This window comes from Curcuma longa, chromosome 19, assembly GCF_044706935.1.
Source record: "Curcuma longa cultivar G26 ecotype Majalengka, Jawa Barat chromosome 19, ITB_CL_G26_1.1, whole genome shotgun sequence".
NCBI classification, from domain to species: Eukaryota; Viridiplantae; Streptophyta; class Magnoliopsida; order Zingiberales; family Zingiberaceae; genus Curcuma; species Curcuma longa.
The window spans coordinates 1,399,774-1,421,599 of NC_133879.1; the positions used below are offsets into that span (position 1 = coordinate 1,399,774).

General features: G+C 36.8%; 1 protein-coding gene and 1 pseudogene across 1 annotated transcript; both read left to right on the top strand.

Annotated features, from left to right (window-relative positions):
- Positions 1–9,826: 9,826 nt before the first annotated feature.
- Positions 9,827–11,449, top strand: LOC141812719 (uncharacterized). The gene is made up of 2 exons (XM_074700728.1): positions 9,827–10,320; positions 10,459–11,449. Exons 1-2 carry the CDS (start codon positions 9,827–9,829, stop codon positions 11,447–11,449), a joined length of 1,485 nt encoding a protein of 494 aa, XP_074556829.1.
- A 9,478-nt stretch (positions 11,450–20,927) lies between these two features.
- LOC141812720 (peroxisome biogenesis protein 5-like) overlaps positions 20,928–21,826 on the top strand; it is an 8,045-nt pseudogene continuing 7,146 nt past the window's right edge.

Genomic DNA, 21,826 nt, shown 5'->3' on the forward strand with positions numbered 1-21,826 from the left:
ATGACTTTGATTCTTTGAAACTAGACCAATTAATTGTTCTTCTTTGGATCAAGGGCTTCATTAGTACTATCCAAGTTAAATCTAGTTTAACTTTTCAATAGATCTTCTACCTCAAAAAGTCGAAACACAAAACAAGAGGCAATTAACCTCGCTCTCATACGGGAAACATATATATGTGAGGGCAATGAGTAAATTCACGTGTAGAGAAATGCATATGAGGTGAATTTAGGCATAGTAATAAAACATAAAATATAAAATAAATTACATATTTAATGATTGAGTTTTTATTTATTTTTTTATTTTCTTTTCAATCAGATGTTGTACATATACCACTGTACCTCTACCATGTACATACTAGTTAATTAATTGAGAAGACAACAAGCTAAGCCAAACTCACTACATAGTACTCGAGCATTGAATGTTCTTTTTTTTCAAACATGATAGATTGCAACAATATATATCTAGTATATCACAATATATAATGAGCAGTCGTAGGGCATCAAAGATATTTAATTAATGGATAGTTGAGTTTTTGTTTTTTTGTATTTTTATTTTCAATCGAGGACTGTACACATTGAATTTGAGGCCCTTGCTCCATATCATGGTACGTAACCTCCACCACGTATAACTAATCGAGAAGACAACAAGCCAAACTCACTACATAACTCGAGCTCGATCGATCAGAGTAGTACTCCATCATCTTTTAAAGTAATTCGTTTCAGCTTTGGGGCAGCTAGCTAGCATCATCAGCCAGCAAGCAGTCTTTGTCACTTTTTAATAGATATCTTCCCAAAGATTCTCTTCTCTCTTAGATATTTCCACGTTAACCATCAGGTTATAGGGGGAGGACCACTCTACTTCATTCTTCTCCTCGTGATGCAGTACTGAATCATATTTTACACTAGTGTGCATTATATTATATATATATAATATAATTGCATATATGATTGAATAAGTGGTGCAATCTCCGTCCGTGAAGCACAGGATGGACATGCTTGACAGCCACCGAGCAACGATCATGGCCTCCCTAAACCTGCGACTGTTCAACTTCAGCCTCAAAAACCATACATATATATATATATATATATAAACACTACTGAAAGTGTCCATCGCAACAGCGACGAGCTGTAAAATTTTGGTCACAGATATACACACATTCGCCATCGAAATTAAATCAATTGCCAATCATGATATGCAGGTGTTGCAGATTTGATTGATGCAAGTCAAGTATATAAATATATATAAAATAATAAAAATAATAATAATGTTTCTCTTCTGTGCATTCCATGTGCTGGTGATGATAGCAAACTCCCTTGGCTCTCTCTCAGAGTACGTACTATATATATATATATATATATTTATTTATTAATTAGGACGAAGCAATTATATTGAAGCCAGTTGGGGGCACCTGTCGATCAGATATTATATTGGCAACTGAAGGCTAGAGCATCAGATATTGGCCACTTTTCAAGGTATAAATTAAAGCTCTCGGAACATGACACGCAGACACGAGTCTCCCTCCTTAGTTAATCATCCCAATTGTTTAAGCATCTCGGGCATGAGAACTTGCAGCTAAGAATGAGCCACGTCTCATACGAGCTCCCCACTGAACTGCATTAAGTCCTCAGCTAATATTCAATGTGGGTGTATTTTATATGCATGTGAAGCATACGATGAGAAAGCTCAAATAAAAGATTAGTTTAAGGAACCAGAGGAGATGAATGAAGGTACTGCCTAATTGTCTGAGGAGATGAATGAAGGTACTGCCTAATTGCTAAGGAGATGAGTGAAGGTACAGCCTAATTGTATGAGGAGATGAAATGAAGGTACTGCCTAATTGCTCGAGTGAAAAAGAATATGTGGAATTGGTTGTGGGTATCTCTCGTGTCCACCAACTTGTCCCATGCATGCCCTCTAAAAGAGATGCAAGCTGCATGTGGAATATAATAGGCATGCATGCCTCTTGCATTTGGGCTTAATCTATACATTAATAGGGGTAGTTGGTATTATTATTATTATTATTATTTTAATTCAGGTATCTAGGTTTTATCATCTGAATAATCTGAAGATGAATGGCTTGGTCTCACGTATTAACCACCAGGTAAATCCAAAAAATGCAAGTCAATTGTGATATGACACTCCAGCGTCACTAGTGAATTGAACTCCACAGGCATTTGGAAATGCCCAACGTGAGATTTAGAGCTGTCAAACGGGTCAATCCATAATGAGGCGGACTAACCCATGGCAGACCCATCATATGGCGGGGTGGGGCGGATCGACCCACCAACTTAGCGGGTTAAAAAATCTTCAACCCAACCCAATTCAAGACGGACCACGGGTTAGGCGGGCCAACCCACGGACCTGTTAAAAAATATAAAAAATATTAAAAATTTTAAGTTTGAATTATAATTTAAATTGATTAAGTTGAAATTTTTAAGTTTGAATTGTAATTTTTAAACTTGATTATAATTTAAATGGATCAAACCCACTAATTTATTGAGTTTTCTACTTTAATTTTAAATTTTAAAATAAATAAATAAATTTTCTCGGGCCAACCCAAGCTCGCGCGGGCCAACCCACGTGGGTCGCGGGCCTAGGTAGGCCAACCCATCTAAACCCATCTTAAAATGGGTTGATAAAATTGTAACCTAATCCGCCTTAATTACTTGGCGGGGCGGGCCAACCCGGTGGGCCTAACCCAAATTGACGGCTATAGTGAGATTCAAACCCTTATTGTAGAATCATGCTTGCCTTTTACTATTAGGACCGGTATGAGTTAGAGGGAATGAATAGCTTCATTCACATTGATAGATTGTGCAACAAACACTTGAAAGCAATTCAATGTACTATAATGCAAACACAATCGTTTTACTTGATTCATTACCTTCCAATGTGACTACGTCCAAGGTCTAGTCCTAACGACTACCACCGCTAATTCTTCTCATTCTCGAATACCTTTCGGAAATGAAAAAGCCTCTTACAAATCTGTAATTATAAAATAACACAACAAGAATATAAGATACAAATAGAAATAAAAGTAAAAATACTTTACAATTAAAAATTTTTACTTTGGATGTTTGTTTATCGCTTTGGATTGCTTCTTGATGGTGGAAAATATAGTAGCACTTCATCTTCAACTCCTCAAGAAATGGTTGCTTCAAATCATCTCGTAACCCTCTTTTAAAGGATGTTGCTTGGGCTAATTTCTGCCTAACAGTATCAACAATTAATTACTAGGTTCCAGCAAACCCCCTTTACTCCCTCAAACCTCGAATTCAGGATTTTAGAGTTTAATAATCGATTGTTACTTTCTAACAACCGAATGCTATCCCAACATGTACTTCACTTCTTATGTCAAGTGTCTGATCCTCCATGACATACTTGGATTTTCCTTCGCATGTCAAATGTCCGATCAACTGTGATTCACTTGAACTTCTCATCTCATATTAACTCTCTATTGAATTTTCGACCGTCAAGTGTTCTGTCAACTATTGACTCACTTAAACTTTTCCACCATTAAATATAACCTACTTGACGTCTAATAAACATATTGATCAAATATTGAAATCCTACTTGAGTCAATTCGAACTTGATCAACCTTGATTAGATCGAGATCATTGTATCAATATTTACCACCGCACCATGCTCGGGGGCCTTATTGGTTTTATTATTTAGGCTTTTGGAGGAAACTTATAATTAATTGTCGGAGGATGTGAGGTAGCACTTGTGAGTTTAAAGAATTATTGGTTGGTACGGCAAGAATCATGCTTAAGTTGATTTTTTTAAAAAAACGAACTATCCTATTGCCGTTAATTCATTGCACTTATATATATATATATATTGCATGCATGATTACATAACCTTACATAGGTTAAACGTTTCAATTGTCATAAATTGGAAGAAAAATATATTTATTGCTCACTTGTGTGTCTTGTGTTGATAGCGTGTGAATTTCTCTTCAGTTGACTAAGTCTCTTAATGAAATAATACATTAGTTCAATAAAGAATTTTTAGTGGTTATAATGGTAGACATGTTACCATCATAAATTGTTTGTTAAGTGTTATTGTTCCTGACCAAGAATCAGAAAGAACTTTTCTTAGTCTATGTTTGAACCAAGATAAAATAGATATACTCAATGTGCTCTTTATATCATCCAACAATCAATTAAATCACTTTTAATGTAACCAATCAAGGTGATGTTGTGTTGTCTTCTTTCCCATATTTTATTCCTTACTTCTTTGTACCTCATTAAATATTATCTAGATAAAAATTACTTTGTTCATTTAAGAACCTTGAAAAATAAACCACAGTCCATGTATAAAATTTAGTCATGTATTTGTGAGGTAGATCAGAGAACTTGCTTAACTTTTGAATTCTTAATTAGGTCAATCTTTATTGTACCATCATGTTCTTTAATTCTTATTTAAGGCCATTGGTGCATGCTTACACTCGGTCCAATTTAAACTTCATGAAAGATGTATCCAATACACTTCTTTTGAGTAATGACAATGACTCCCTTGGAATTCTTCACTTGACTACTAATGAAAGCTTAATCTCTTATCTCAAAATCTTTCATCATTTTGTGTTTAAAATATTTTGTCATCTTTATATTAGTATTCATATAAATAGTATAAAACCATTAACATAGAAGCAAATAATGAGAAATTCTTTTATTCCTCCCTTCTTCACATAAAGAAAATTCTCACTTGTGCATCTTTGAAAACCATTAGTGTAGAAGTATTGATCAACCTTGCTATATAGAGTTTTTCAAAGCTGTTTGTCTTGTCTTCTTGACCTTAACCTTGATAGAATTATGGTTTCTCAATATACAAGTGTTTTCCAAGCTCTCCATTTAAAAATACAACTTTAACAATAAATTGATAGACTTCTAGCTAAGCTCTCCATTTAAAAACACAACTTTAACATTAAATCGATACACTTCTAGCTCAAGTTGGGGAGCAAACACAAGAATAATCATGCCAAATCTCTAATCTAACAACTAGAGTAAAACTTTTATTGAACTCTGCATGTGGTTGTTGAGAATACACTTTAATTGCAATAAAGATCATTTGGAAATTTGATTTTGTCAATCCACTTTAAGCCAATGACAACTTCATCCTTGGGATGTATATAAGATCTCATGTCTTTTTTTATTATCTTCATCTTTTTATCCAAGACTTTAATTTGTCCATGCATCTTTTTTAACTACTTGAAATTTGAAGTTCTACTAAAAAGACAAATTTATTATTTTCATAAATATCTTACAAAGATCTCATCTTTCTTGCTGGAGTGTTCAAACCCAATGTTTCTTCTTGGATTTGGTGATAGAGTTGGAGAAAAACTACAAGTATAACATTGAGTTTTCTAGCCTAGCAAGGATGTGCCCTATGAATTCGCATGTAGGTTGAGAATATAATTAGTTTTCTTGCCAACTCTTAGTTGTATTTGTAGGGTGGAATCATGAAGTGCATCTTCAAGAGTTAACCACAATTATGTATTATAAATTATAATTGCGTGAAGGCTTGAAAGTTGGAAAGGTGCCTCAAAGTGAGCAATGAGACTTGTTAGAATCTGATGGGTTGGTTCTTCTGTCCCACGAGAGGGAATTAAGGTTGCACACTGCACAGTCAATGCTCTGTAATCACAAATCCTTGTGTACATTATATATAGAAACAATAAAGATGCTACATGCTCAACAGTGTGCATGCATGTGTGCTTGTTTAGGTCAAGAGTATACATAGAAAAATAATAAATAAAAACAAATAACATGCATGCCAACAATGATATTTAACCTCTTTTGAAGATTCTACTCTTGATCCATAACCTCTGACTCATTTGATCAGTCACCCTGCAAGATTCCATTAGAAACAATCCCTTTTCAAGACGTATTGAGGCAAATCTCTTACAATTCCGACCTTAAGATGTTTACGAGCTTCACTCCTCTCATGCAATAAAACTAATAGTTTAATATAAAAAGAGATTTCAAACAACTTAAATTAAAGACTTTAATCTTGTTCAAGAAATTTGAGATCTTTGAGCAATGTAAGCACTTAGTGACATTGGATGAGATAGTGATTATCTTGTAAACTGTATTGATTTTATTAATCAACTACGAACTTCAAAAATTAATCTTCTAAAACCTATTAATTTTAAAGAATATTCGGAGCTAGAGAAATAAACGGCACTGTCAAAAAATATTATTAATTCTAAAAAATATCACTAACATCTGTTGATGTAATCATGTTCATGAGTTATAGTTTTGATGATTGATATCAGTAAAGCTTAGAGCAAAGTATAAGAAATCTTACTTGTGCATCAAATGTCCAAGAACGTTCTTACAGGCAAGAAGGTCAGATGTAAGACAAAGAGAAGTCTAAAAAAGTCGAGAAATAAATTTTTGACAAGAGAAAGTCATTACAGGTCAGAAGATTTGATGTGAGGCAAATGAAGTCCAAGTAGGTCGATGACCAGATTCTTGACAAGAGAAGAAATCCAAGAAGATCAATGACTAGATTCTTGGTAAGAGAAGAAAAATTGAGTGGAGGTAATTTAGCGATAATTTTCATTTAGTAAAAACTTCCATCAGTCGATTGATAATGATATCCAATGGACTGATATTGGTATCAGTCAATTAGAAGGGAATAAGTAATCAACTGATACTATTATTTAGCTTTGATTCTTTGTATCAGTCGACTGATCACCATGTCAGTCGGATTGATTTGAGGATCGATTCGACTAATTTCCCACATCAGTGGATTGATTTTATTTTAGAAGCAAACAAAAGAGAATCGATTCGACTGATTCACCACATCAGTCAATTGATTCTATTTTAGAAGTAAACAGAAGAGAATCGATTCAACTAATTTACCACATCAGTCAACGGACTCTATTTTGGAAGCAAACAGAAGAGAATCGATTTGACTGATTCACCACATCACTCGACTGATTCTATTTCGGAAGCAAATAAAATAGAATTAATTTAATTGGTGACTCAACTATCCATATCAGTAGACTGATATATAAAATCATTCGACTGACATTTAAAAATCGATAAAATCATACACCATTTTAGAAAGTTCAGAAGTCGTTATTTGATTGTTGATCAAATCAGTGGAGTGATATGAGAAATCAGTCGATTGATCTGAAGAAAAGTTGAACAAGTTTAAATGGTGAGAGTTAGCCGTTGTTGGGTACAATTCATGTACTTTTGCTCCAAGATTTCTTGCTAAAGTGCTGAAGAAGCCATCTAATCTTCAACTACACAACTTAGAGCAATTTCTAGAAGAAGAAGAAGTAAAACTCTCAAGATCATTGTAAAACTTCTCTTCTTCTTCTTTGTATTTTCTGCCTTCGCTTACAAGCTATTGTAATCCTACTGTAAGAAGGTTTCTTCACCTTCGAGATTTGTCTGAGAAGGAGAAAGTTTAGTGGAAGTTGTGAGCTGAGAGTAGATCCTTGGATTAGTCGTCTCAAGGAGGCAGATACCAAGTACAATCATCCGATTTAGCATTGTATGTGTGGTGTTGTTGGTTCACAAAAAGTTTCCGCTGTCCTAGTTCAAAACTAAACAATTTGAGCTATTCAACCCCCCATTCTAGCTCACAAGGTCCTAACAAGTGGTATCAGAGCAAGGTCACTTCGGAGGACTTATATCCAAGGGAGCCAAGCTTAGAACAATAAAATATCATTAAAAGAAGGTCACACCACTACACGGCCACCGTACTTTGAGGGAAGCAACTTCGCATACTGGAAGAGTCGCATGGAGTACTACCTAAGAACTGAAATAAATATGTGGTTCTCAATAACTGAGGGCTTCTCTAAGCCAACAGATGAAAATCGAAAAGTATTAGAATCTACACAATGATCCGCTGATCAAAAATGGAAGTCACAAGCAAATGCCAAAGCTGTGATTTATAATGTGGACTAAGCTCAGAGCAATGGATTAAGGCCGGTCCATTCAAAAGTACCAAAGAACTGTGGGATAAGTTGATTGAACTCAACAAGGACACCAAGGATTCTAGAATTGCAAAAAGGGACCTTCTCGTCAACCAAATGCAGAATTTCATAATGAATGAAGGTGAAACAGTGAGTCAACTTCACGGAAGGTTCAAAAAACTGTTAAATAGACTTCATGCCATGAAAGAAAGGTTAGAGAATAGAGATCTCATTAGGTATGCCTTGAAATCTTTTCCTAGAGATTCATTGTGGTCATCCATAGTGGATGCCTACAAAGTTTCAAGGGACTTATCAATTGTTAAATTAGATGAATTATTTTGTGAACTTGAATTGCATGAACAAGCTAATGCAAGTCATAAGGAGAAAGGTATAGCTTTGGTTGCAGATGAAAAGCACAAGAAAAAAGGAGAGGTAAATCTCTAAAAAAATTCCAAATTTAAAAGTGATGTGGTTTGTTGTTGCAATCATGCCCATAAGCAATCATATATTTTGATGTTTGACATCAATAAACTTTAGAGCACAAGATGAGAAATCTAACTTGTGCGTCAAGTGTGCAGGAAAGTCCTTACAGGGTAAGGCAAGTGTGCAGGAAAGTCCTTACGGGTAAGGCAAATGCAAAAGGAAAGTCCAAGAGGGTCGAGGAGCGAGCTCTTGGCATGATAAAGTCCTTACGGGGTAAGGCAAATGGTGGAAAGTCCTTGCGGGTGAGAAGATCAGACGTAAGGCAAAAGGGAAGTCCAAGAGGGTCGAGGAGCGAGCTCTTGGCACGGGAAAGCCCTTACGATGTAAGGCAAATGAAGATCAAGAAGGTCGACGACCAGAATCTTGATCAAGCGAGGAAAGAACTCGGTAAGACTTTATTTCAGCCACTCAATCCTGGTCTCAGTCGACTGGTATGGTAGGACCAGTCGACTGATACTAGAATACTACGCCTGATACTCTGTCTTAGTCGACTGAAAGTCACGCCAATCGAGTGAGTTTCTCTGATCAGTCGACTGATTATCAAAGTCAGTCGACTGAAGTTGTTTCGAGAGCAAACAGAAGAGAATCGACTCGACTGGATCTCCACATCAGTCGACTAACATTGATAGACTCGACTGGATTTTTGCATCAGTCGACTATCTCTGTTTCGGAAGCAAACAGAAGGTAAAATGACTCGACTGATCATTCACATCAGTCGACTGATAGCACAATAGTTGACTGATAGGAAAAAGTCAGTCGACTGGGATTTAAAATTTTGACAGAATCAGGCGTGACTTCAGCAGTTCAGTGGTCGTTTTCTGACATTGACCAAATCAGTCGACTGGCATGGTAAAACCAGTCGACTGATGACTTAAAAATTGAATTGGTTTAAATGGTGAAAGCTCTTCGTGGAAGAAGATACCAATACTGTTTATGCTCCAAGTGCTTGTGCTCTAGTGATCAAGAAATCAGTTGGTGTTCATCTACAAAGCTTGGAGCAACCTCTTGAAGAAGAAGAAGCATTCTCATCACATTGTGTAACATCTCTTCACTTCTTCTTCTTTGTGTTGCTTGGTTGTTTGTATACAACTTGTAATCTGTTGTAAGAAGGTTTCTCCGCCTTCGGGGTTTGTCCGAGAAGGAGAGGATATAGTGGAAGAGTGAGCTGAGTGAAGACCCTTGGATTAGTCGCCTCAAGGAGGCGGATACCAAGTAAATCCTTCTTGTTAGCATTGTTGAGTTGAGAGGTTGTGTAGCAAGTAATTTCTTCATCGACAAAAGTTCAAGCAATTGTTCAAGTAGAGCTATTCAACCCCCCTTCTAGCTCACAAGGTCCTTACAAGTGGTATCAGAGCAAGGTTGCTTCGGAGGATTCACATCCAAAGGAGCCAAGCTAAGAACTACAAGATGTCGCTGAAGGAAGGTCATAGTACTACACGACCACCATACTTTGAGGGAAGCAACTTCACCTATTGGAAGAGCCACATGGAGTATTACTTGAGAACTGAAGTAGATATGTGGTTCTCCGTAACTGAGGGCTTCTCTGAACCAACCGATGAAAATGGAAGAGTACTAGAGTCCTCACGATGGTCCGCTGATCAAAAATGGAAGTCGCAAGCAAATGCCAAGGCGGTGGTTACCATGCAGTGTGGATTGAGCTTTGAGCAGTTGATTAAAGTTGGTCCATTTAGAAGTGCAAAGGAGTTGTGGGATAAGTTGATTGAGCTTAACGAGGGCACCAAAGACTCAAGAGTTGCAAAGCGAGACCTCCTCATCAACCAAATGCAGAACTTCTTGATGAAGGAAGGTGAAACTGTGAGTCAACTTCACGGAAGGTTCAAAGAACTACTAAATGGACTTCATGCCATCGGAGAAAGGTTAGAAAATAGAGATCTCATCAGGTATGCCTTGAAATCTTTCCCTAGAGATTCATTGTGGTCATCCATGGTGGATGCCTACAAAATTTCAAGGGATTTATCAACTGTTAAACTAGATGAATTATTTTGTGAACTTGAACTGCATGAACAAGCTAATGCAAGTCATAAGGAGAAGGGTATAGCTTTGGTTGCACGTGAAAAGAGCAAGAAAAAGGGGAAGGAGAAGAAAAAGGAAAGGAAGGAAGAAACTTCATCCGAATCAAATCATGGAAGTGATAGCGAGGAGGAGAGCTCATCAAGCGAAATGGCAAATTTCGTAAGGAAAATGATGAGAAGATCACGAAGATTCAACAAGAACGATGTGAAAAGGATGTTGACGGATAACAATAGAAGAGGTAAATTTCATGAAAATTTTAAGTTTAAAACTGATGTGGTGTGCTATGAATGCCATAAAAGGGGACACGTCAAGAACGATTGCCCAGAAGTGAAGAAGCAAGAAGACAAACTTAAGAAGAAGAAGAAGGCCTTAAAAGCCACTTGGGATGATTCCTCTTCAAGCTCATCAGAGGAAGAAGTAGAGAAAAAGGCAAGACACGTGGCACTTATGGCATTGAACAATGTAGAGAGCAGTGAAGGTGAAGGAAGTCAAGATGAGGATTCATCAAGTGAGTCATCATCTAGTGATGACGAGGTAACTTCTCCCAAGCTTGAAAAGATGTATGCTACCATTGCATGTTTGACTAATGCTTTGTCAAAATCCAAAAGTAAGATTAAAAAACTGCAAAATGAGTTGAAAATGCTTGAACATGAAAATACATCATCATGTGACTATTGTTTGCATCATGAAAATAGTCATACTTCAGTACATGAACTTGAAAATGAGAATGCATCTTTGAAAATGCAAGTAGATGATCTTAGAAAGACATTAGAAAAGTTTACATCAAGCTCCAAATACTTAGACATGATTTTAGGAGCTCAAAGGGCTGTTTATAACAAGGCTGGTTTAGGATATAAACCAAAACAAAAGGAAATGAACTTCATGTCTTTGACCAGTAGAAATGTTGTTTCAAAAGTTAAAACTGTGCAATTTGGGTACCCAAGCAATATGTTGTTGATGCTACTGGACCCAAGATTTGGGTTCCAAAATATTTAGTTTATCGTGCTTGAGCAGGCATGTGCCAAGGGGGAGCATCCAATCATATGGTTCGTAGATAGCGGATGCTCTAGGCACATGACGGGAGACTCATCAAAATTTTCATCACTAAAGAACAAGAACAAAGGTACCGTATCATTTGGTAATAGTGGTGAGCTTAAGGTTATAGGAATAGGAGATATTAAAATTTTTGAACAATTTATGATTAAGAATGTTTTATTAGTGAAAGGCATAACTTTCAATCTTCTAAGCGTTAGTCAATTATGTGATTCAGGATATAGGGTTGAGTTTAACTCATCCCAATGTTTAATTAAACATAATGAACTGAACACCACCATGCTTATAGGTCATAGAAAAGAAAACATTTATCAAGTCAAGCTATTTGGTGCTACTAACGTGTTTGCTAAGTGTTTCATGTCAAAAGAAGAAGAGACTTGGCTTTGGCATCGGAGACTTGCTCACACCAACATGAGGAACATCAGAAAGTTATCTAGAGGAGAGTTGGTGCAAGGTTTGCCAAAGTTAAAATTTCAAAAGGATAAGTTATGCGATGCATGTCAAATGGGTAAGCAAACCAAAGCTATCCACAAAGGTAAAAGTATCATGAGTACTTCAAATGCATTAGAGCTTATTCACATGGATTTGTTTGATAGCAGTAGATATGCATCCTTAAATGGTAGTAGATATTATTTTGTGATAGTTGATGATTACACTAGATATACATGGGTGTTTTTTCTTGAAACATAAGGATCAAACCTTAGATACCTTGATTGCTTTTTGTAAAAGAGTAGAAAATGAAAAGAATCACAAAATAAATAGGATAAGAAGTGATCATGGAGGTGAATTCAAAAATGACAAATTTACACGATATTGTATTGAAAAAGGATATAAACATGAATTCTCTACCCCTAGGACACCTCAACAAAATGGAGTTGTTGAGAGAAAAAATAGAGTTTTAGAGTTTTAGAGGCAGCTCGAAGTATGCTAAATGAATATTCTCATCCTAGCTATCTTTGGGCTGAAGCAATAAACACGGCTTGTTATGTGCAAAATCGAACTCTAATACACAGATTTTTAAACAAGACACCACATGAACTATGATTTGGTAAACCTCCAACAATCAAACATATTAGAGTGTTTGGGTGCAAGGTATACATTCTAAACACTAAAGATCACTTAGGTAAATTTTTCGCTAAGGCTGATGAGGGTATTCTTGTAGGATGTTTCATTGCTTACAGACTGGGATGAGGTGTCGGCTTTCCTTATGGAACTGCTGAGTTTTTGTTTTGCTTACAGGCTGGGTGCTTGATGTTTCATTGCTTACAGGTGGCTTTCCCTGAAGTTTTAAGTTGTAAAGAAACTGGTAGCATGCATGTTTTAGTTCCTTTGCATTTTAAATCATGTGTTGTAAAGAAACTCGTAGCATGGTGTTTGAAAGTGAAGTTTTAAGTTTTAAGTTGTAAAGAAAGATGGGCATTTTAAATCATGTTTGATGTTCATGTTTTAATTGTTTTGATGCACAAATGAGTGTGTTGTGTTGGTTATATTTTTCTTTCTTAAAAATTCTTTATTTTCTTCTAAAATACTGGATACATAGATTGCAACCTATTTCTCTTTGGAGCTGGATTCTCAATGATTGCTTTTGTGATGGATTTTATACTAAGGATACATTAGCTAAAACATCAGCTAATGGTGATCAATTACTTAATCTGAAACTAGCATATCACAAAAGAGAAGGAGAGAGCATGGCGGGGGAGATTTATATGCATTTTATGCCGCACCACCTAAATATCAGCTTGTCGAGTTCTCTAAAATCTGTAAGGACAGAATATGAACAAATTACTAAAAACAATTGTGGATTCCCTCTGCCACTATAAATTGATCAAACTTCTTAGGTTTCAGAGGTTTAGAGACTATTGATCCATTCTGAATTTTTCCTGTCATATATATCTGCATTTTAAAACATCATCAACATCATAAGATAGGTAACTAAATAAAGATCCTGGGATATTTTTGTAATAAGATCACCTAAGAAATTAAACTTATATCCGATTGGTTCATGCCATATCAACACACAGTGTTTAATTAATCTATCATTTCCATTCATCAATGTTTAACAGTCAGTACAATTATTATATAAGATATTAGAGAGCATTGCAAACACCAAACAACATAAGGAGCTCTATAATATTTGCTAGTTCAAATTAATATCAGATGCTACAAAACATTAAACCAGTCCATAATCCACAAACATCATCATCATCAAGATACAATATCTGACACGCTAATCCAGAAACTATTTGCTCTAATCTTCATCATCACTAAATTGGAGAGCCTCTATTTGTTGTTTTATTTCTTCCAAAGCTTCCAAAGCTTCTTTCATCTTAGATAATTTTTCTGATCGCAACATTTTTCTCTTTGAAGACGAACTTGATACTGAAGCTGAAGTTGTATTAGAAACTTGGTTCTGAGTGGATGTAACAGAAGTGGGGGTAGAAATTTTATTGACATTTAGTTGAAACGCTTTTTCTGCCTCCTCTCTACTCTTAAAGGACTGGTGTATAGCGCCCTTAAAGCCATTAACTTGGTGAGATGCTTCTAGCCAAGTGTCATATACCCCCGGTTGACGTCCAACAAAAACAACATATGTTTTTCCCTAAATCAAAAAATACATTCAAATTATTATATAACCAAGATATTAAGTCAAAATTAAAATGAAATGACTTACCATTCTTACGTGTATAAGTTTGGAGAACACTTATACCTGTGACAACACGTATAAATGAGATTAATGAGGAAAAACATGAATAAGGTTAGCAACATAAATAGAAGTATAAATTACATTGTATCATATTTCTATAAAGAAAAGGAAATGAGCATGCTCCATTGTACCGTTCAGGAAATGCTGTAGAATATTACTACAAAAAAATAAAATACAAATAGCTTTTGGCCCCTGCTGAGAAAAGGATATGATCTTCATGGTAATATCCTAAAAAGTTTTCGGATCAATTAGTATTGCATAAAGCATCAAAGGTACATAATGCTAAAGAAAAAAGGTTCAAACTGTAAGCAAGTAATTCTTTCGGAGTATTGTTGCTCACATCATTTTCTCAATCTACATTAAATATTATTAACTGTTAGCACCAACTCGAAGCAAGTACATGCAAAAGACATTTTGAAAATCCAACTGAAACTGATGCAAAACTTAAATTGAAGAAAAATACCTTCCTAATCGCAATGTTTATATCACCATAATATACAGCATTATTCATGAACAATTAATAATCTTGGTTGCACAGAAAATACAAGGTCATTCTCAAGGTTCATTGTCATGTTAATCAGTTTCCCGGTTTACAAACCTCCATTGCCAATATTATATGATACTGATAAGATTGTATTTGCAAAACAGGGATCATATAAGAGAGACCATTTTCTAGATTTGTAGCAGCATATATAATGTTTTAACACATTTAATTCATGCACAAGGATCAATAAGAGAGATTAAGAATAGATTTAGCCACTTAAAAAGTTTACTCGCCTGGATGAGTCTGAATAATTGACATTAGTATAGCTTAAAAAAAATCAAATACAGCTATTATGTGATAGAAGAATCAATCTTGAACTCCACCTATTCCTAGGATCAATAGATCCAATCTTGGTCCATAAATCCCCTATTTAAGCAGTAAAAGTTCACTAACATCCCTATTCAAATCCCTCAAATACAAGTGTTCCGATGATGCGGAACACTCAGACCAATTTAATATGAACAACAAGTATTAATACAGAATAGGCAATCATTCCACAAAACAAACAAGGACCAATCTAACCTAAACAACAAATATTAGTCCAGGTCCAAATCCTTACCTAAAGGATTCGTAGTCGCTGCTTTCCAATCGAAATGAAGCACGATGCCTTCCGATCCAAAGGCAGCACCGAACTTGGGAACGGAGACAAGAGAGGAGGAAGCCGCGGCTGTCACCGACGGGCTGGTACTGGGTATAGAACGGGAACGACGCACCGAGCTTGGCAGAAAGGATCGGCGAGCAGCAGAAAGGAGGATCGGCGAGTAGCGCGGGCGGCGGGAGAAAAACCCTAGCCGATGGTAACTTGGCAGAAAGGATCGGCGAGGAAGAAGAGGGTCGGCGGGTCGGCGCAAACGAAGTGAAGGGTTCGGAGGAGTCGGCGCTCACTCGGGTCTTCGGCGGCGGTCGAGGAAGAAGAGGGTCACAAGTTGCGAAGAGGGTAGGAGGAAGAAGAGGGTCGGCGGTCGAAGAAGAGGGTCTTCGGCGGAGTCGAGGAAGAGAGGAATGCGGAGGAAAACCTAGCTCACGAGTGGAGCAGGCGCGATTATTTCATTTTGGGTTTCGAAATTCCGCTGCGACTTCGTTGCCACGCACGAAGACAGCCACGCAGAAGCCACGTCTGCGCGCCACGTGAGCAGGCGCGCAGGAGGACGCTCAAACACAGGCGCCCATAATAGCAAAACTGTATATATATATATATATATATATATATATATATATATATATATATATATATATATATATATATATATATATATATATATATATATATATATAGAGAGAGAGAGAGAGAGAACTGATCTGCCGCGCGACGAACGCCGCGCGACGCCGTGCGCGACAGTCGACCTCCTTCCGTTCATCGCCGCCGTTCTTCGTCGTCCGATCACCGTTGGCCGCAATCCCGGACTCGTTGGAAGCGCAACTCGACGGCGCACACATCGGCACCGGATTCCGGCCGTATTGGGTCGGAATCCGGCCGGAATTCCGGCCGAAACAGGGCAAACATGGTGGCGACCGCTTTCACCGGAAATCGGCCGGATTCCGGCGGAATCACGGCCGGAGACCGGCTGCGGTCGACGCGCCGGCGCCGGGCGCGTCGACCGCGGCCGGTCTCCGGCCGTGATTGCCGGAATCGGCCAACAGTAGCTGTTGGCCGATTCCGGCCGAATTCGGCCGGAGTCCGGCCGAATTTGGCCGGAATCCGACCACCGGACCCAGTGCCGGTGAGTTGCGCATCCATCGGCGCCGGTCCGGTGGCCGGAGATGGCCGGACGCCGATGAACAGCTGCGGTGAAGGAGCAAACGTCCGAGGAGAAACACTGTGCGTCGATCGGAGAAACGGACGGTCTCGATTGCTTCGCGCACGGGGAGCGTAGGAGAGCGGAGCGCAGGAGATCAATTTCCTATATATATATATATATATATATATATACAGCTCTGATATCCTGCCCGACGCCCCCGCGCGGCCCCGCTGCGCGATCACCCGACCTTTCGCCGTTCATCGCCGTCGTTCGTCGCCGTCCGGTCACCGCCGCGGCCGGACTCCGACCCCGATTCGGTCAGAATCCGGCTGAATTTCGGCCGAAACCGGCCGCCAGTGTCTGGCGGCGATTTCGGCCGGAATCCGGCTGGATTCCGGCCGAATCAGGGCCGGACCGCCGTCAAGTTGCGGTTCCAACGGGCCCGGACCGGCGGTCGGAGGTGGCCGGACGGCGGTGAACAGTGGCGGAGAAGCGGCGAAGGTCCGAGGAGAAATACTGTGCAATCGCGATTTTTGGACGGCTGCTGTTGATCACGATCGGGCGTGGACGGCGTGGATCGATCGCGCACGGGGTCGCGTTTTTTTCGTCGCGCAGTATATCAAATCTATATATATATATATATATTGCAAAGGTAATAAAATAAAAATATTTTGGAATGAAATATATATATATATATATATATATATATATATATATATATATATATATATATATATACTACTTTGATTTTTTTTTAAAAAAAAATATTCTTCTGATAATTATAATAATTAAAATACCTTTTTAATAGTTAGCAATTGATAATCATTTAACTGCCAATGCCTACAAATCAAATGAAGTTAATAAAAATAATCAGATCGGGTATATTCATAAAAGTTTAGCCCATTTGAATCATGTAAGCCCGTTTAAAGCCGTGGGTGCTCTCTATTTAAATGGATCGACTTTGGGTAACTAATTTCCACAAATATTTTTTTTATAAAAAAAATGAAAGAGGGCGCTTAGGTGATATTAAAAAAATACTCTTATTTAAATAATAAATATTTTATTCTAGAATTTAAACCAATCAACATTGATATTATTATTTATATCTACTAAACATACACATTTTATTCCATAAATAATATACATGTGCCTACTTATCCTAATTAATTCAATCGCATTTATTAATATGATCAAGTTGTCATTAATTAATTTACTTTGCCCATTCACCGGCTTCAATAAACAATTTTAATAAATAAATATATAATAAGTTGGTATGGGGTCGCACAACACAAATTCATAACTAATTAATTTACATCACTTTTAATGTTTTTTGTGTGTGACACATTCCAAATATTAAAAGAAAGAAATTAATTTATTCATATCATCTAATATTATTTTATGTTGCATTTTTTTCCAAAAATTATATTTTCGATTATATTTTCATGTTGATTTTGTGATGATTAAGTAATTGTGGCGTGCATATTGTTTCATGTCTGTTTGATTTTTTTTCCCTTTTATTAATTACCATTCAATAATTGTCCAATAGATTGTTTAATTTAATTTGATGAAAACTGGATTCAAATTATTATATAATTATTTTATTATTATTCTTATAGGTGATTAAGTGTCTTCGAAATTATTTTCTATTTTAGATAAAGTTAGAAATTTAGACTCCTTCCAAAAGTAGAAATAATCTTAATATGGCATAAGGTCATGTCATACTTGGCATGACCTGAGCACGAGTCAGGTTGATCGAAACCATCCGACTAAATCAACGGGACAACTAAGCCCAACATCATATGATCTAATCTTTAATGAGGCGTAGTGCCCGAATAATATTGGAGATATAATAAAGACCATTTTGTATTAAATAATATTATCAAAATCTCTTTGTACACTAATGCAACCTACAGAATTACAGAATGATTCAGATCGTTTCTCATGAGAAATGCAACCGATGTGCGATAAATTTTAGGATCAAATTTATTGATAAATAATTATGAGATGGAATTAGGGTTATAATAAGGTTGGGAATTCCCATTTCCTTGATCAGCTCTAGTGGAAGGTGTCAATGATCGACAATTAATGATTAATGTGCATGGATGTAGATGAAGAGATGATAGAGTTTCTATAGCGGTGTGATATTAAAATAGGAAATCTCCTAGACTTCTCCGATGGACCCCTTGATATTGGATAGACAAGGAAAAAGAACCCCTTGACCCCGATAGACAGTGGTGGCTGAAGCTCCGATAGATGGTGGATGAGGGAAGAAGATGCCTCAGTCGATTGCATTGATAGTGGGAAGATGGATGGATGATCACCTGAGGAAGAAAAACCCCTTTACCTCTGAGTGATCGATGGCAAAGATGGAGAGGAATTGGCGCGATGAAGGATTGAAGAAGAAGGAGAAGCATCTTATATTCTGGTGTGTATTCAGTCGAAATTGTGATTTCCATGTAACATTCTCATTTGAATTGAAATTGAAATTGAAATTGAATGGACGGTTGAGATGAAGCTAGATCTACATCAACGGCAGACAACTCTTTAAATCTAAAGATTAAATATGTAATGATTTTATTAATTAAAAAAAATATTATCAAAATTTGAGTATAAAATTTTATTACTAATTTTACTTCTTAAAAAGTTAGAAAAAATAAATTTTATTTTTTAAAATTAATATTGATTTTAACAAATAAATATTAAAAACAAATTACCTCTCTTATTAAGATTATTATACTAATTTTTCTATTTTAATATGTAATATTATTATAATGATTATGCTCTCTAAATATTAGTAATTAGAGAAAAACAAACAAAATGATATTTGCATATTGAAATAGAAGGCTAATATCAATAAATATGTATAGTAAGTTAAATTTGAATCTCAAATGTGATAATTATTTTATTTTTTTAATTTGTATAAATTATACTTCAAATTTATTTGATAAGAATACTCGAAGAAAAATTAAAATTATCTATCTTTAAAATTAATCGAGCAAACATTTAACGTCTAGATTATTAAAAAAAAATAAAAATAAATACAAATCATAATAATATTTTACTTTGGACAAAAATAAAAAGAGTGCTCTATCTTAAAAATTATTAAAATATTATTTATTATATTTATTTTAATTTAGTTAAAAATACTGTATATATGTATTATCATATAAAAATACTCTTTTTTGTTAAACTTACTTTAATTTATCAAAAACACTTCAATATTGTTACCATTTTTATTAAAAAATAATGCACATATATTTTTTAGCCAAATATATTATATTTTCCCATCAAATAAATTTTATGTCAAATAAAATTTATAAAAGACATTTTAATATTAATCAAAATTTCACATTCTCATATTCTCGTATGAAATTATGAGATAGTTCTCTTTTGATATTTCTCATGTGTAAAGGGATTTTTTCTCCTCCTTCAATTGTTTTAGAATATTCCACCCATTATTCTTGTGTATAATTATTCACTCTTTAATATTATTATAATTATTATCTCTCAACTAAATTTGCTACCTGTCAAAATGCAACGTTCACAGCATTAACTCCACCATTGGAATATGGTAATGCAATATTAACTCCACCATTGGAACCTGGTAATGCAGTTACCAAAGGGAGCATTAACTCTGCTTCCATTGAAACTTGTTAATGGAGTAATCGAAGCAGTCAATCTATGAATACTGTTTCTGTATAAATAGACTGGTTCTGTATAATGTAAGACATACTTTTCTTGTAATAAAATTCTTTTTCTGAATCCTGTTATCTTCAACATGGTATCAGAGCCTCAAGGTCTCTTCTGCAGTTCTGCCTTCTCCAACCTCTCTTTCTCTTTCTCTTTGGTTAGGCTATCCCTGAGCCTTGAAGATCTGACGTGCTGGTACTGGAACGAGGTGACTCTCGCCACCCTCGCCTCCTTCATCCAGAATCTGGCCGCGGCGCAGCGCTTCGTCTCTGAGGACGACGTCGTCAATGCACGAGCTCGCTGCCTGTTGAACCTCCTCATCCATCTCTCTTCCTTCTGCAGCTTCACCAACCGCCTGCTATCATCAACTTCATTGGTAGCGACGACAACAGGAGAAGAAGACGACTTAGGCAGTTCTTCCTGATCCTGGGCCGAGAAAATCAAAGACTCTGATTTAAATTTCTTCACTTTATTCTTTCTGCTCTTAACTTCTGGGCATTTCTCTTCTCCCATGGCTGGTGCTTCTATCACAACAGAACAACTCTTTGAGCTGTTCAAGGCTCCATAACCAGGGATTCTCATGCTGAATCATCTTCCTCCTCGATTCCTCTCCACTACAAGATTCTGCCAACTGAGACCGGAGAAATACAGCTTACAACCCAGCTGCTCAACTCTACTAATTATTCTGCATGGTCTCGACAGGTCCAAAGAGCACTTTCTATTCGAGACAAAGAAGTTTATATTATGGGCGATCTTCCAACACCTGAGAGTTCTGATCCTCACTACAAATTTTGGCACAAATGCAACAATCTGATCGTCACATGGCTGCTTCGGTGCATTGAACCAAATATTGCTGCATCCATTCCTGATAATGCCACAGCTTACGAAATCTGGACAACACTGCAACGACGTTTCACAAAACCAGACGACACTCGGGTAGCTCATCTTCAACGAGAACTTGGTTCACTCACACAAGGGTCCCTGTCCGTAGATGAGCTTTTTTGTGAAATATAATGCATTACTCCAAGAATATAGCATCTTCCGACCGGTCCCTCGATGTTCTTGTGGAAAGTGTAATGACTCTTGCTTCAAGTTGTTTAGAGAGCAAATTACAAAGACAACATATTCATGTTTCTGACTGCTCTCAACTCAGAATTCAACATCACCAAGTCACAAATACTGAATCAAAAACCGCTTCCATCCCTAGATGAAGCTTACCACTTGGCATACCAGGAGGAACAAAGGCTCAAACAACCCGTACTGCCACTTCCGGTTGAAGCATCTGCCCTCCTCGCTCACAAATCTGGAACTCCTCGCTACAATAATGGTGCTGGACCTTCTCACCCCAATAATAGTGCTCCTACCAAGTACTGCACCAACTGCCATCGCACAAATCACAATGTTGAGCAGTGCTACCTCCTCATCGGTCTTCCACCTAACTACAACAAAATCAAGAAAGGGAAAGGAAAGTTTCATATTTCAAAACCTTCCCGTACTCACAATGTCATTGTAACTGCAGGCATGACCCCGGATGGCAATGATAATGAGATGCTTTCATTATTGCGAGGACAGTTGAAGCAACTGATGCAAAATGGACAGAACTCACCTACACTTACTGTGACTGACTCAACCGCTCCCAATCC

What these genes read in the sequence shown, in the direction of transcription:
- LOC141812719 (XM_074700728.1), top strand. Translation starts at nt 9,827, where the DNA reads ATGTCGCTGAAGGAAGGTCATAGTACTACACGACCACCATACTTTGAG. An exon ending in GAAAATAGAGATCTCATCAG is followed by an intron (nt 10,321 to 10,458) that starts GTATGCCTTGAA and finishes AGCTAATGCAAG; the next exon opens with TCATAAGGAGAAGGGTATAG.